This window comes from Schistosoma haematobium, chromosome ZW (assembly GCF_000699445.3).
Source record: "Schistosoma haematobium chromosome ZW, whole genome shotgun sequence".
NCBI classification, from domain to species: Eukaryota; Metazoa; Platyhelminthes; class Trematoda; order Strigeidida; family Schistosomatidae; genus Schistosoma; species Schistosoma haematobium.
Window position 1 is genome coordinate 73,481,818 of NC_067195.1, and position 14,597 is coordinate 73,496,414.

The 14,597-nt window shown below is 35.4% G+C and overlaps 1 protein-coding gene across 3 annotated transcripts; it reads right to left on the minus strand.

The window, feature by feature from the left end:
* Positions 1 to 1,068: 1,068 nt before the first annotated feature.
* Positions 1,069 to 14,597, minus strand: PDE9A_2 (High affinity cAMP-specific and IBMX-insensitive 3',5'-cyclic phosphodiesterase 9A). 3 transcript variants are annotated; one of them, XM_051212272.1, is made up of 8 exons: positions 14,446 to 14,597; positions 13,197 to 13,479; positions 13,039 to 13,159; positions 12,122 to 12,379; positions 10,390 to 10,771; positions 9,043 to 9,251; positions 6,338 to 6,709; positions 2,632 to 3,546 (listed from the first exon to the last, which is right to left on the minus strand). In XM_051212272.1, the coding sequence occupies exons 5-8, from the start codon at positions 10,484 to 10,486 to the stop codon at positions 3,100 to 3,102; spliced, it is 1,125 nt and encodes a 374-aa protein (XP_051072433.1). In that variant the 5' UTR covers positions 10,487 to 10,771; positions 12,122 to 12,379; positions 13,039 to 13,159; positions 13,197 to 13,479; positions 14,446 to 14,597; the 3' UTR covers positions 2,632 to 3,099. The 3 variants fall into 3 exon arrangements, with proteins under 3 accessions (XP_051072431.1, XP_051072433.1, XP_051072432.1); XM_051212270.1 differs by lacking the exons at positions 13,039 to 13,159; positions 13,197 to 13,479 and adding an exon at positions 14,038 to 14,410 and having other exon boundaries at positions 1,069 to 3,546; XM_051212271.1 differs by lacking the exons at positions 13,039 to 13,159; positions 13,197 to 13,479 and having other exon boundaries at positions 2,632 to 3,631.

The following is a 14,597-nucleotide window of genomic DNA, read 5'->3' on the forward strand; positions in this document are numbered from 1 at the left end:
AATAAAACTATGTCATCAGCATATTCTAAGTCAAAAAGTGAATCTTCCGGTAGAAGTTCAACCCATGGAAATTCAGATGAGGAAAGTGCTATCTCTAAAAGCATGTCTACGATAAAGTTAAACAAGAATGGAGAGAGTTGACAGCCCTGACGAGCACCGCTTGAGGTAATCAATTCTGATGACAGTTCGCCATAAGCTCTCACTCTACCAGTTGTGTTCGAGTAGAGAGCCTTTATAAGGTTAATGTACTTCTTTGGTACTCCTTTCAGTGACAAACACTGTCATAGAACCTTACGATCAACAGAGTCGAATGCCGCCTTAAGGTCGAGAAATACTACCATTGTGGGGCGTCTGAATGTGTGTCTATGTTCTAAGACCTGACTTAGTGTGAATATCTGGTCTATACAACCACGTCCAGGTCGAAAACCAGCCTGATTTTCTCTAGTCTGTTCTTCACGAGCTTTGATTAGGCGTCGAAGTATTATTGAGGCTAATATTTTAGACACTATATTAGTCAAACTGATTCCTCTGTGATTGTCACAGGAGGACTTTTGTCCTTTCTTATAGACTGGCACAATCAGCGATTGAGACCAGTCAGATGGGATTACGTCCATTTCCCAAATTCTACCTAAGACCTCAGTTAATCCCACTGCTAATATTGGACCACAATCCTTAAAATTCTCAGGAGTAAACCTGTCAGGGCCTGCTGCTCTCCCTTGCTTCAGATTTCCCATGGCTTTTTCAACTTCGTAAAGAGACGGAGGACCTACATTAACTCGCCATTCAGGTTGACTAGAGATCGTGGGAAACCGAAGTGTGGTTGAAGGCCAGTTGAACTGATCCCTAAAGTGTTCTGCCCATCGATCCAATCTCCTGGATTGAGAATGTATAATATGTCTTTCCTACGTCCAGTAAGACGCAGACAGATACGCGCTCACACTAGAGCATGATCTGAACCTAAGCATGTGCTCCAGAATGAGCGACAGTCTTCTATCGAGCCCCTCCATCGGTGGCTGATAGCGATGTGATCTATTTGGGTCCAACGTTGGGACAAATTAGGGGATCGCCATGTTAAAAGATGTTTTTCCTTATGCTTAAAGTTAGTATTTGCAAGGAAGAGGTGGTTATCTGAGCATAGCTGCAACAGACGGTCGCCATTATCTGTTCTTTGAGCCACGACACCATAAGATCCACCTAGGTGTCTTTCCCTTGCGCTTAGTTTACCTAATTGAGCATTAAAGTCGCCAGCCACTATTACTACATCAGAGCGCCTAGCTTTTCGGAGAAGGTCGGAGAGCTTTCTGTAAAACTCATCTTTTACATCATCTGCGCTGCAGTCAGTGGGAGAATAGGCAAAGACGACGAAGAGACAACGACGATTGTCCCTATCTTTCCGGATCCTTACTGTTCCGTTCAGTCGGACAGCGCACAAACGACTGTCTACTGGGATCCACTCTAAGAGAGCTAGTTCTGCCCTAGGACTCAATGCTATACCTACGCCGGCGAGGCCACGGGAAGCAGAATCAGGGCTTCCAGATACACGAAGTGTGAATCGAGTCGGTTCTTTATTTTGACATGGTGAGGTCAAATGAATGATGCTACTCGGACCCTGTATATGCGTTTCGAGGACGCAGTGCACATCGATGGCGCGAGACTCTGCAGTCCTAGCTAATGAAGCTTGTTGTCCTATTTGGCACATTGTTCGGACGTTATAAGTTCCAACATATAGTTTAGAGCGTGGTTTCAGGAGACCAGGAATAACGTTCCGCGCACTCAAATCGTTTGCCCTAGCGATGCGAAGTGGTAAAGGGACGTGAGAATGGTTAGTCGTGGAGATAGGAGATTTATTTGGAGGTGTAGGAAGGATTCGAATGTGACCAACTTGGCCTCGTGTGCTTTTAGCTAGATGTACATGTATCACAATTTCGATGTTCACAGAGATTAAAAAATTCGCTTAAAACATCGAACGCATTGTTTACTGAGCTACTGAGTCCTGATAGTCACTAACTCGTTCAACAGGGATGAAGGCTGCCAGTAAGTCAATCATATGCAGAATAATCATACTTCGGTTGGGGGTCAAAGGGTGTGCTTTGCTAAACAGCTTAAAATAAGTTCAAAACAGAAGTTCTTGATCTTTTACACCTGATATTATTAGGTGGTAATTAATATTCTTGAATCTTTTTTGACCATATTGATAAAAAAACAAGTGTTTATTACCTGATATCAAGTTATTACAACACTATATGTGGACAATGAGAAAAAAAGTCCAAAGGAATCGAGATGCCTTTTATTTGAGTTCAGCTGTGGTTCAAATGTCCTCACAGTTGCAATTGTTATTCACAAACAAAAACGAATACTCCTAAGCTTTTTATTCTAAGTATCATTCGCTTTATAACGAAGTCATATCATAGTTATGGATAGAGCACTATGTTTAGCTATATCAGTTAGTACAATTTTGAACCAGATTTTATTGATCTATTAATTGTTTTCTTAGTTAAAAGAGACGATGACTTAATAGTAAAGACTTTCGAATTTCAATCACTGTAGGAAGTAATTTTTTACAGGCGCAATTCTAAGCTATCCCCTGTCGAGCACAGAGTCTTAGCTCAGCCAAAGTCAGAACATGTAAGCTATTTGACTTTATCTGTTTTAAAACGTAAATTATCACTGTTAGTATACAGAAAACAAATAATTCAGTAAATCAAACAGGAAAAAGGAGACATAAATAACATACCAAATGGTAACTAAAGAACAGGAAAAATGAGTCAACAAAATTAATATTGTTTATGACAAACAAAAATTATGATTGGTGAATATACAAGACATAGTCAAGCAAGGTCAAAGAGAGTTTATGGTGGACATTTAGTGTTGTCACTAGTGCGTTTGCTTATCGATTGCATCATACAATCATTATGTGGCAGATCTATTTTACAAAACAGGATACAAGTTACCACATCTAAATGGTTGCTTAAAGTCAAGCATACAGGTTTGTGCCTGATACATGGGTTATCATTTATTGTTTTTATTTGGACCAGTCTTATTATCTAGTATCCTCAATTATAAGAAGATAAAGAACAATCACTTATTTTATTGTAATCATTATTTAGACTGTACAGAAACAAATACTGCAGTTACAGAGGGATCAGTGAACTTTACAACAGGCAACATAAATCCTGTGTAGTTATCACTGAGTAAAATGGATAGTTCTTGTACATTTAATCCATTAACATCATATCGATAGAATAGCATAAAAGTATTCGAAGGAATAACTGATTCTCTGTTAAGTACTTTATTTAACGATGTGATTACCAATGATAGTGATGATGGTCCAGTTATCCATTGCCATTCAACTGTAGCATTTTTAGGTAGACTCGATACGACAAGCCATACAATACATTGATTGCAATGACATTTATCAGTGGTATCCAATGTTTGTGAACAAACAGCTTGGTGAAAACAATTTCGAGCCTGGTTTAATGAAACTTCATCAATGGCATAGCAAATTCCAAGGAACAGATCCATCCATATGTTGGACGGGGCCATGTACTGAATAAAGATTTAAAAAATTAAGTGTCAACATAATGAGTACTTCAGTCGCATAAAGTTGAATTGAAAATCATAAAATGTTAGCCTTAAGATTGAAAAAAAAACAGAACATTACATTACAGATAATATATTTATCACGCGTACCGAACGTTACAACTATAGATTAAAATTAATTAAATTTCAAGATAACTCACTCCATTTTAAAAAGTAAATAAAAACTGTTTCATTTGAAACAATGTCATGTAAAGTGGTGTACTACGAATTGTAACTTGAAGAAACATCTTGAATATTAATATAGAAGTCCGAGTAAGTTTCTTCCTAGAAATTTGCGACATCAGAATCTTAATCTTTACAAGTACTTAAGACAAAGCTTTACTGGGATAATACACTCAGAATATTAACGCTTAGGTTGATTGTTCAACTGAACAGTTATCGAATAACATAAGGAACTACAATGACCTATCATTTGGGTTAATCATAATAAATCGTGAAAGTCAGGAGTAACTCTATTATGGATTCTTTCTACTTAATTTCTCTGTAGATTCTCAACTACAGTTAAATATTTCTATACTTGGTCCCTTTAAAAAATGATTTCTTATCAAATGGGATTAGATCCTACTCAAGTTTTGAAAGGAAAAATTAAACTGTTAGTTCAAGATATTGAAGACATAAACTCATTTCGCTGACGATGTTAAACACTTTTCTTAGATGAGTAATTTAATTGCCTCTGATTGAAAGTGTTAGCAGAATTAAAAAAGGGACGGAAAATTCTGATTGAACAATGTACACTACTAGTAATATTTGGTGTAGACTACATAGCCGTTTGTGAAAATTTGAAGCAAATAAAGTCAGAAGATACTTGATTTCCAGGATGTTTCCGGTATCGTTGTCTAAATGCATTAGAATGACTAAATAAGTAATCCTCAACTTTAGCCATAATAGGTAGATCAGTTGAAGTAGAGGAGTTATGTTAAAAAGATATACGAAATAATAATAATGGCCTGAGGCAAAAAGTGATGATGATATAAACCATAGAAGCATTGGTCTCATCAATAAAAATAATGGAGAATCTTACGAGACTAGAATTATTCGTAAAGAATTCCAGGACTTCCTGCAACCATTAAACACCTCAACATAGTGTACACAATGTCGAGTAACTAAGACCAGTGATCACATTAAAGTGATTGATAGAATTCGGATCAGGGCTTAAAGGACTAGGCAAATGCGACTTAGTAACTACTCAGCGATCAAACAATTATAAGAAATATTTTTAAATTGCAGACTATGGAGTATCATATAGAAAGATCTATATTACAATCATAGTTCTGGTGTTTTATTTTTTTCTGGTACGAAAAAGTGACCAGTACGATAGAACAACGCGAAATGCCTGATCCACACATCTAGTGGTTATTTATATAACAATGAAATCGAAATATTACGTTGTTCTGCTTTTAATCAGTTCGGGGCCAAATTTTAGCCTGAAGAACATTCTTTTGGTCGATCATTTAATGTAATAACCAGAGTAAGCCTACCTTTCCTAGTAATATTTTAGGCCATTTTTATGGTAAGTACTATTGTAATAAACATAACACAAGTGAGGACAACCGATTATATTCGGCACAAAATTACAGAGTTACTTGGTAAAATAGAAAAAACATAATCCGAAACTTCATTTGCAAAGTGTTCATTAACTGTTTCAGACTTCATTATTCGTGCATTTCCATACCAATTACTTTCTGTTCCCATTTTTTCTTCTTTGATCTGCTCAACTTTCTGCTGCCAGGCACTCTATTCCTGATTGTTGTTACATACTACTTATATCGACATAAGTACCACACACCATACATCTGGTCGATAAGTCCCCAATATGAATGCTAGGTAATATGAGGCATCTACAAAACTTGTAAATACAAGAAATTCTATATCATTCGTTTAAGGAATCTGTGTGCCAAAAGAGACTTAATAAATTCAATACCGAATATCATCAATGGAGAAAAACAAACCCTCATAAGAATGATAGGCTTGAACTTTCATGGCTGCTACGCAACGCAGTTAAATTATAGTGTGGTGTGTGGTACTTATGTCGATATAAGTAGTATGTAACAACAATCAGGAATAGAGTGCCTGGCAGCAGAAAGTTGAGCAGATCAAAGAAGAAAAAATGGGAACAGAAAGTAATTGGTATGGAAATGCACGAATAATGAAGTCTGAAACAGTTAATGAACACTTTGCAAATGAAGTTTCGGATTATGTTTTTTCTATTTTACCAAGTAACTCTGTAATTTTGTGCCTAATATAATCGGTTGTCCTCACTTGTGTTCTCGTTCACTACAGATGCACTTCTATTCATGCTTTGACGCATGAAATGAAATATGGTAGTGGCTGTCGTGACCAAGTAATCTACAAGAATAACACTCCATCTTATGAAGTAGTAAGTACTCATTTAAGTCTCACAATGGAAATCAACAACGAGACACAGTTACACAGTTGGTAAATCGCAGGGATGGAACACACCGTCGAAGGGTAAACTGCCCATGTTTTTGTATTTCATCACATGAACTTCAACACCATTAAAGATGCTACAATGTAAAGAACCATTTAGACGTTTAAGTATAGAGTAAGCAAGTAACTGAAACACATATAATATTTTCATTGTATATCAAAACTAATTAAATGACAGGTTCTAGTTAAGAATTTTGTAAATGGACAAGTAAATAAACAATACAGTTCATGAATTGTGTGTGCATCAGTAATTGATAAATAGGAATAGTACATTTTTGAAATTGCTTACTTTCATTATTCGGTGACAATGTCTTAATGAAAGCCAAGATTCAACTTCCAATGCTTCGAAGTGATCAGAAAAATATCCAGTTTCTGATGGTATTACTTCCAACTCAGGAATTAAACCAATTTGACCAGAATAGAATGTAAAATAATCTGTAACACAAGTAGAGAAATCATCCAGCTGAATATTTGAGATAGGAACAGCTATTGCTTGACTATAAGGACCAATATTAGCTGGAGCCCAATGTGAAATAGACTGAACATATAGACCACGCAGAGAATTAATCCATTCAAACACATTTATATCACCATAATATACGATGGCAGATAGACTAATTGTTAAGACTTCGTCAGAACAATAAACGGTCTCCTTTGAAAGCTGGGGAAGTTAAAAAGGTATACTATTAAGTTAAGTTTATTCAAAGTCCAGACAATAATATAAGGTTTTTGATACCGTTTAAAGATCTCCATCATATTAAAAGATTAATATTTGAACGAAGAATATTATTTACGATAAATTATTTTCAGGTTCTACATTTATATATCCAAATTAATAATCCAAAAAATGCATCGTTTAAAGCATGTAAATTTAGGATTGTCAAACAAAATAGAATAAAGCTGTCAATGTTGATATGACTCATATAGAATGTTAACTTGAATTAGCTTATATGTCAAGTGGAAATTTCAGATCCATGATCAGAATGAATATGTTCAGAAAAAAACAGTGATAGTTCACTTTGTATTTTATTCGTTATTTTAAAATTTATTAGTTTAATTGTTTAAACTTTGCCAGGAAGTTCGCTACATAATACCCTATAGATGATATTCTAAAAGTTTTGTAATGAGTGAAAAGAAAAAACATAATTACAAACGATAATTATCTCACAAGGAAACATTCTTTATAAAGCACTTGGACATCAAAGGGAAAACTGCTGAACCATAAATATACCTTATTAAACTAATTGATTCAGTCAATCATAAACAACAGATGATTTGGGCAAAAATCTTCATAGGTTTAAATTACTACAGCTCACATCGAAATAACAGGAGAGAGAGAGGAAATCAACAGACAGAAAGCGAATGGGTCGAAACGATGTTAAACGTTGTGGAAAATTTAAGACTTAGAACATAAGAAATGAATACACTAATTCGTTGCAAATTCGAAACCCGCGTCCCACCAACTTTAATTTAGGCAGTCAAGTATTTTCACCCACTATCACAACTGCAAATAAGATCGCTGAAGAGCGGTAAAATAAATCCGTAGTTAGGAAGTCAGTTACAACCAAGTACGGAATGCCTTACCTGAATAACTTACTGTCCAAGTGTGGATATATGGTAATACATAGTTTGAACCAAATACTTATTCATCTGATTCTGCAACCATTTTGGTATATGTTCACCCACCCTTAATTGCAAATGACGATTGCTCCTCCCTATGTACGTGTTTCCACACATACATGTAAAAGACAAGGTCTATGTTTCACCAAAAGCACAAACAGCACGAAAGCGATTGTGTCATATCCCATTGTGAGATGGAGAAGATTTGTGGCTCAGGTGGATGATTTTGGTGGAGTTTTGTTCTCCAGCTCAGAGAACAAAACTCCACCAAAATCATCCACCTGAGCCACAAATCTTCTCCATCTCACAATGGGATATGACACAATCGCTTTCGTGCTGTTTGTGCTTTTGGTGAAACATAGACCTTGTCTTTTACATGTATGTGTGGAAACACGTACATAGGGAGGAGCAATCGTCATTTGCAATTAAGGGTGGGTGAACATATACCAAAATGGTTGCAGAATCAGATGAATTCCAATGGTCAAATAAGATCACAGGATAGACAGACATCATCATCCATTGCGAAACATTTGATTGAGACGAGTCATAAGGTTGATATCAAATCAGCATTTGTTGTGTTGTACAAAAGCCTTCAAGGACGTATACTAAGGTTTATTGAAGCCTTGGCTATACGGAAATTGAAACCCCCTTTATGTGTACAAAAACAATTTGTTCAAATACTTATTGTTCAGAAATCAATTGTTTATACAATCATTTACTGGGTCACATATAAATCCGAATATAACTGGTAAGATGAATTTAGCTGCTTGAAAATTTGCCTAGCCATCATTTGTATGAATAATATCAGAAAAAATCAATTGTAAATAATTTCTTTTAGTTAGTACAAAATTTACCTAACGATATCATCAAAATGAATTTGATCACTGATTGGTTTGGCATCAGAGGTTTAATCTAATGATACAATTACTATACTTATTATGTTCTCAGCTAAAAAATGCACATGAGAAAACTTTTTAATTCACTAATTTATCCTATTAAATAATTGCGTCCTACTTAAATGAACCTTTACTCAGGATTGATTAGTTACACAAAATAGATGAAGAGAATTTCGAGAACTATGATCTGATAATTAAAAGTCAAATAATACTTTAACCATTAAAAAATAGTTCTACAACAAAAATGTAGCATATAAACTATAATAACTTCCGAAAACTACTCTGGATAGTAACACATATATTGGATAACCGTGAATTGATTTATTGAAAATATGTATGTTTGATGTCAAACAAGCGAAATATTAATTGATCATCAGAAAATGAGTTAAAACACGTAAGGACCTAGTGGCTGAAAAGAAAAAAAAACACAGAACAGAGCATAACACATAGTTTTACACTTGAAAATTAAGAAACTTACAGAATTCACACAAATACACACACGTGTTGGCATGTATGAATCAATATATTCAGTTTTTAAATTGTTACTGTCAATCTCCATTTCTTCTAACCATCTGTTTAGCTGTCCAGTATAGGCTTCATTGAAATTACTGAATACATCTGGAGACAAATGTTGACTTAAAACGACAATGAATTGCACAATTTGCTGCGGTTTAATTTTGTTTAAAGCTATGGAACAATTAATAGGAGGGAACTGTGCTTAACACGAATATTCTGGCTAATCGAAAATAACTTGAGCATGAACAGTGAAAAAACAATACACAACATCTAAGTCGAACGACAGATAGTGGTAAGAACGCTAATGTGAAAATACATATTGATCTAGTCCAAACCTCGTAAATAATTGTCCAAAGTACTCAGAAAACTAATCTTCGGTTTTTGTATCCAAAGATCTATCCAATAAAAGCTATTGTCTCTAAACGTAATCACAAAAGAACGTTTGCCATTGTTGTGCGTTAGAATGGTCAATAACAAAGATGAATGCTGGTTTTTCGAGCTATTTTTAAATCTATTAGCAAGATCTGAGGTCTGTAGACTTAAAAACATCATGCTTCTCATTAAGCTTGAAAACATATCTTTTAATGACTTGACCAAAGTTACTATTAATACTCTAATTGGTCAGCAAGAATCAAAGTGAAACCTAGCACAAATATATGTCAGCTGAAGTTTTCACAATACATTAACACAGTGAGATGAAATTAACAGGACGAATTTCAAAGCAACATATTCACCAGGTACACACGCTATGAGAGCTAATAATACCAGCCGGTTACCTCAACCCATGTTGGTGGAGTGGGGCTTGAACCTGGGACTTAGTAGCTGAAAGTCGAAAACATTAAACAATAAGCCGCATCTTCACTAAAAGAAACAAAATGGATAGTAAAGGAGTGGTGGTAGTAATAATTTCAGTTACAATAAAAAAGAATAAACACTGGGTATATGGTTTAAAAAGAGAGGATGAAAAGTTATGTATTAAGGAGCACTGAAACTCAAAACCTGGGGGAAAAGTTAATTTATGTACACCACTGCTACTGATTCCGAGTCATGTCACCCAAGTTCCTTTTTATTAAGCTTGGTCACTATACTGCACCCTTCCGTACCGAATGTCCGAATAATATTAAAAAATAAGGCATTAATAATGAGCATAGTTCTAGCGGGTAGTCTTTGAAATAGCGGAGGAAACACAAGCTTTGCCAAAAATGCTTTTCTGTTACACAACACATGCATCATTCATTCAGTAGTAGTGGAAAAGTTAAATATTTTTTTTTGGAAAACAACCTGAACTTTCCGCGCAATTTACACTTACTGAAAACATTTTTCATTTGACTGAAGGCATCTTCTGTAGCTTTATATATTTCATCTACTTTTTCACCGGTACCATAGTAATTTGATGTAATATACATACCATTACCTAATGATCTAGCAAAATTATTTATTGATTTCCGGCCAAACTCATAGTATTTCTGATGATTATCATTATTGCAATTAATATTCGTTTTCTGAACCAAAGCATTAGTAACGTCGCCTTTTATTTCTTCACATGTTTTCAAACGTATACTTTTTAATCTTTCAAATGGAGTGATAAATGGTGATCGTTCATGTGTTGAAGTATTTCCCTCATTACTATGTTTCCCTTTTAAAGACAAAAGTTGCTCCGAGGTTCGGCAAACCTCATCCAATGGTTTAGCCTGAAGAAATTATTATAAACGAATAAAAGAAAAATAAATACCAAATCATCGGAAATACTAATTTGATAAGTATTTTGCAATTCAGCTCTTAATCTATTGCTGTCATTACTGAAATTTTTTTGCAGTTCAGTTCCTTCTATGTAATACCTACTTCTAATAAAAAAATGAACAAAATATGCATGCATATTTGTGTTATGACCTAATAAACTGTTAAGACTCTTTATAATAGTGTTTCATCTACAACTTGTGTCTTTGAAGTAAATACTGGATATAAGATTCCAGAAAGCAGACAGCAGGTCAAATATTAAAAACTATGATTTTTAAATCATTGAAGAGTATCATAAAATCGACTGAAGAGGTTGTACATGTAAATATTGATTATAGAAGTAGTAGAAATGTTTGAATTATCGGGCGTTTGATGTCATTTCTCTTCCTCTTTATATATATATAGACCTAAGCGTCCTAGACCGGAGAGAATTTCATTATTAGGTTACGTAGACGGTAGAATAAGCATTCGACTTTCACGATGTTATGTATAAACTACATGACATAAGTTTTCCAAGATGAAAATAGTCAACAAAAGCTTTAACTTTAGTACAACTTAAGTCATTTTACCGTAGATATACTTGCTCGATCTTGAGAAACAGATGGTTGCGGAATCTGTCACATTATTCAGTTTCTAAAACCAAAGTAAATGAGCTGTACGGATCTTTATTTGTCTATTTATTTTATAGCATGCACACTAGTACAAGTGGGCACCAAAATAAATATCCGCCGCGTGAATAGAAAAATGAAATTCCAAAGACTTAAAGAGAAGGAGTATTATCAAAATAAATGAATGGATAAAAATTGAATCAGAATAATTTATAACAGAAGAGACATCTTAGTTTTTTTTGAATATATGGATGTACGAACCTCAGCAGATAATAGCTGTGTTTTATCTCATAATCCATCGTTTAGTATTCAACCACAATATAGCAGGTACAACCACGTCCGGTTTAGCCTTACCTTTATACTGTGGAAAAACGATCGTCGAAAAAGCTGCGTCATCAATTTCACATGTATGAAGTTTACTCGCATCTAAGAAAACTGAAGATATCATGAAAAACGTCACACTTTTGCTTTTATAATGAAAAAATTGGTCAAAGAGTTGACAGTCAAGTCCTAGTTCGTATACGATAATAGACCGCGGCGTATAAAATGTACCAGCCACTTCAATAAATGTTTTTATCTCATACTTTAAATAAGTCTTCAACTATTTTTACTTACTTAACTAAACTCAGGTATTTGAAATTTAACTCGGTTTATTTTGAAAACGATAAAATGTACCAAAATAAGACACAAACTAACCTCCAAAATCAGATTCCTTAAACGGAGGTAAGCAGTAGGTGAAAATGGGTCTTTAGAATGTGTCACAATTTCAGGTTCCGATTTTAATTCAATTTTACTATGAAAAATTGGGCAGTCTAATGTAATTGTCTCAAATTCGCCACCTTCACCACATAGATTCAAAGACCAAGGGGGGACTGATAGCTGGCGAAGCTTATATGCAATACTACTGAGATGAACCCCAAGAAAATCTTCAACTGTGAGTCCAAAAGCGGCGATCTAGAAAATATTATAGGGAAATTTTTAGAAAGTGCTCCTGAAATAATGTCACTAACTTGGGCTACGACAAAGTAAAAAGCATACTAAAAGTAACAAACCAAAAACATGGTAATGATGATTTCTGAAAAATGTTTAAGTAAATCATCATAACTTGATATTCCCAACCTCATCTCTAAGTTTAGTACGAGGTAGTCAATGTGGGAAAGGCAAAAAAGGAATATTGTTACATAGTAAAGTACCATAGATAAAGCCAACCGGAATTTGAGCCGCATACCACTTCTAATTTTTAAAAACTCTAAATTCATATTTTAATACAGTTGACATTTGAACTCTATTGACTTTCTAAATGCACTCTTTACATCATTTATAAATTTTTATAAGACATAGAAGCATCTAAATCGGCAACTTAGGACTGATCAGAAATCACATATATAACAAGTCGGTCGTAACCAACATAAGACCCAGTCAGTCAGTCAGCTAAACCGTAGGATCAGGCACGTATATGCGTCGGACCAAGTTGCCACACCTCACTGGCACAAGATGAACACCAAATTCATAGAAGCAGTTACTTCAATGGAAGTTACAAAATGTCATAAAAGGATATGATACAGAGAGAAAGAATCAGTTCATGGAAAGGTAGAAAGTAATTTTAATCTCACCGTCTGAATGAAGACAAAGAGTGTACACACCTACGCCATTGTGACAGATTCTGAGCCACGTCACGCAGTCTCCAACTATTAGTTACGATAGTCGCGCGGACCCCAACCAAGTAGTCTGCATCTACCAGAAGTCAATGAATTTATGGAATTTATGTCACGTTTAGGTTTGGCCGTCCATAAATTTTTCCTATCCGTCCCCAACACTGGTTAGCATTGCGCGCCGTGCTAACCAGTAACTGGGAATGCGTAATATGTGACCCAACCATCTCAGTCGATGTAGATTTACAGCCTCATCGAATGGTTCGCTATCACTCCCCAATACCCTGTGTCTAACCTCACTAATACTTACCCAGTGATTCCAGCAGAGCAATATTTCTAAGACCCGGTAGAAGTTGTGCAGTGCCTCATGGTTTAACAGCATATCAGCACAGGAAGATAGTCCTCGAAAGGAGAGACAAAGGGTGAAATAATATTAGAGTCAATAACGATAAATAGGACAGGACATCTTAAATATTGTTTGGAAAAAATGAATGTGTCAAATTTAAGTTATAAAATGATATTTAAGATCTAAAGGAGAATAAAGAATGGATGTAGCTGCAAGTGACCGATTTTGCGCCATGTCACAAATGATAATACTTACTGCAGGGACCGCAATCAGACAGTCTACACTGACCAAGACTTAGACTGCCAGACAGTAGTTTCATCGAATGCCATTTCTTAGTGCAATGGTTACTAGCTTTTGTTAAACATGCATACCATTTGACATAGTATATCTAGGATTTGGGCACGTGAAACACAAAGCTAACTATAGAAGCACACTGTTCAACCTAACTGGTCTACTCAGGTTTGTTACCACGGGTAATGACAGACACAAAAATCTTGTTTGATATGTGCCAAAATAAATAAGCGGTAAAATTTGAAAACCTAATATACCCGCAAAGTTCAACAATTGTGCCTAGTATGTGCTATTACAGATGCATGACCACATTAAAAAACCACCTTGATTATTATGGCATCGAGGCCAGCTGAAACGATGTCCTCCAGAAGCTCTTCTTGAGACCGTTGCCATAAGAAACATAACGAACGCAAACCCAGCCTACGAGTTACATTCTCGACACGATATCGCTGATAGTCTGAAAGTATAGCCCCACTTGACACAGCAGTCACATCAGGGATTTCAGATAACACTTTACATAAGATATCATAAAGATCTTCAACCTCGTCGTTTGAACATTGACGGTACAACATGCGCCTACAATGGGACACTCTGCGTAGCTCCGTCTGATATAGAGGAACTTTAAGTGCACTAGAAATGTATCCTATAGCCTCACTACCAACACTTTGGTACATATAACTGTCGATCTCTGAGGTTCTAGGAAGAACTTGGAATTAATTAATACGACTCACTTGTCACCACATCTCGGAGGACATAAGTTAACAAGAGCAACTAAACTGTGGCCATGTACAATACATTCCATAATATTGTATATACTGTCCTTCCCACCGCTGACAAGCGCAACGAACTTCATCCTGTGTGTTGACCTTGAATACTACAAGCC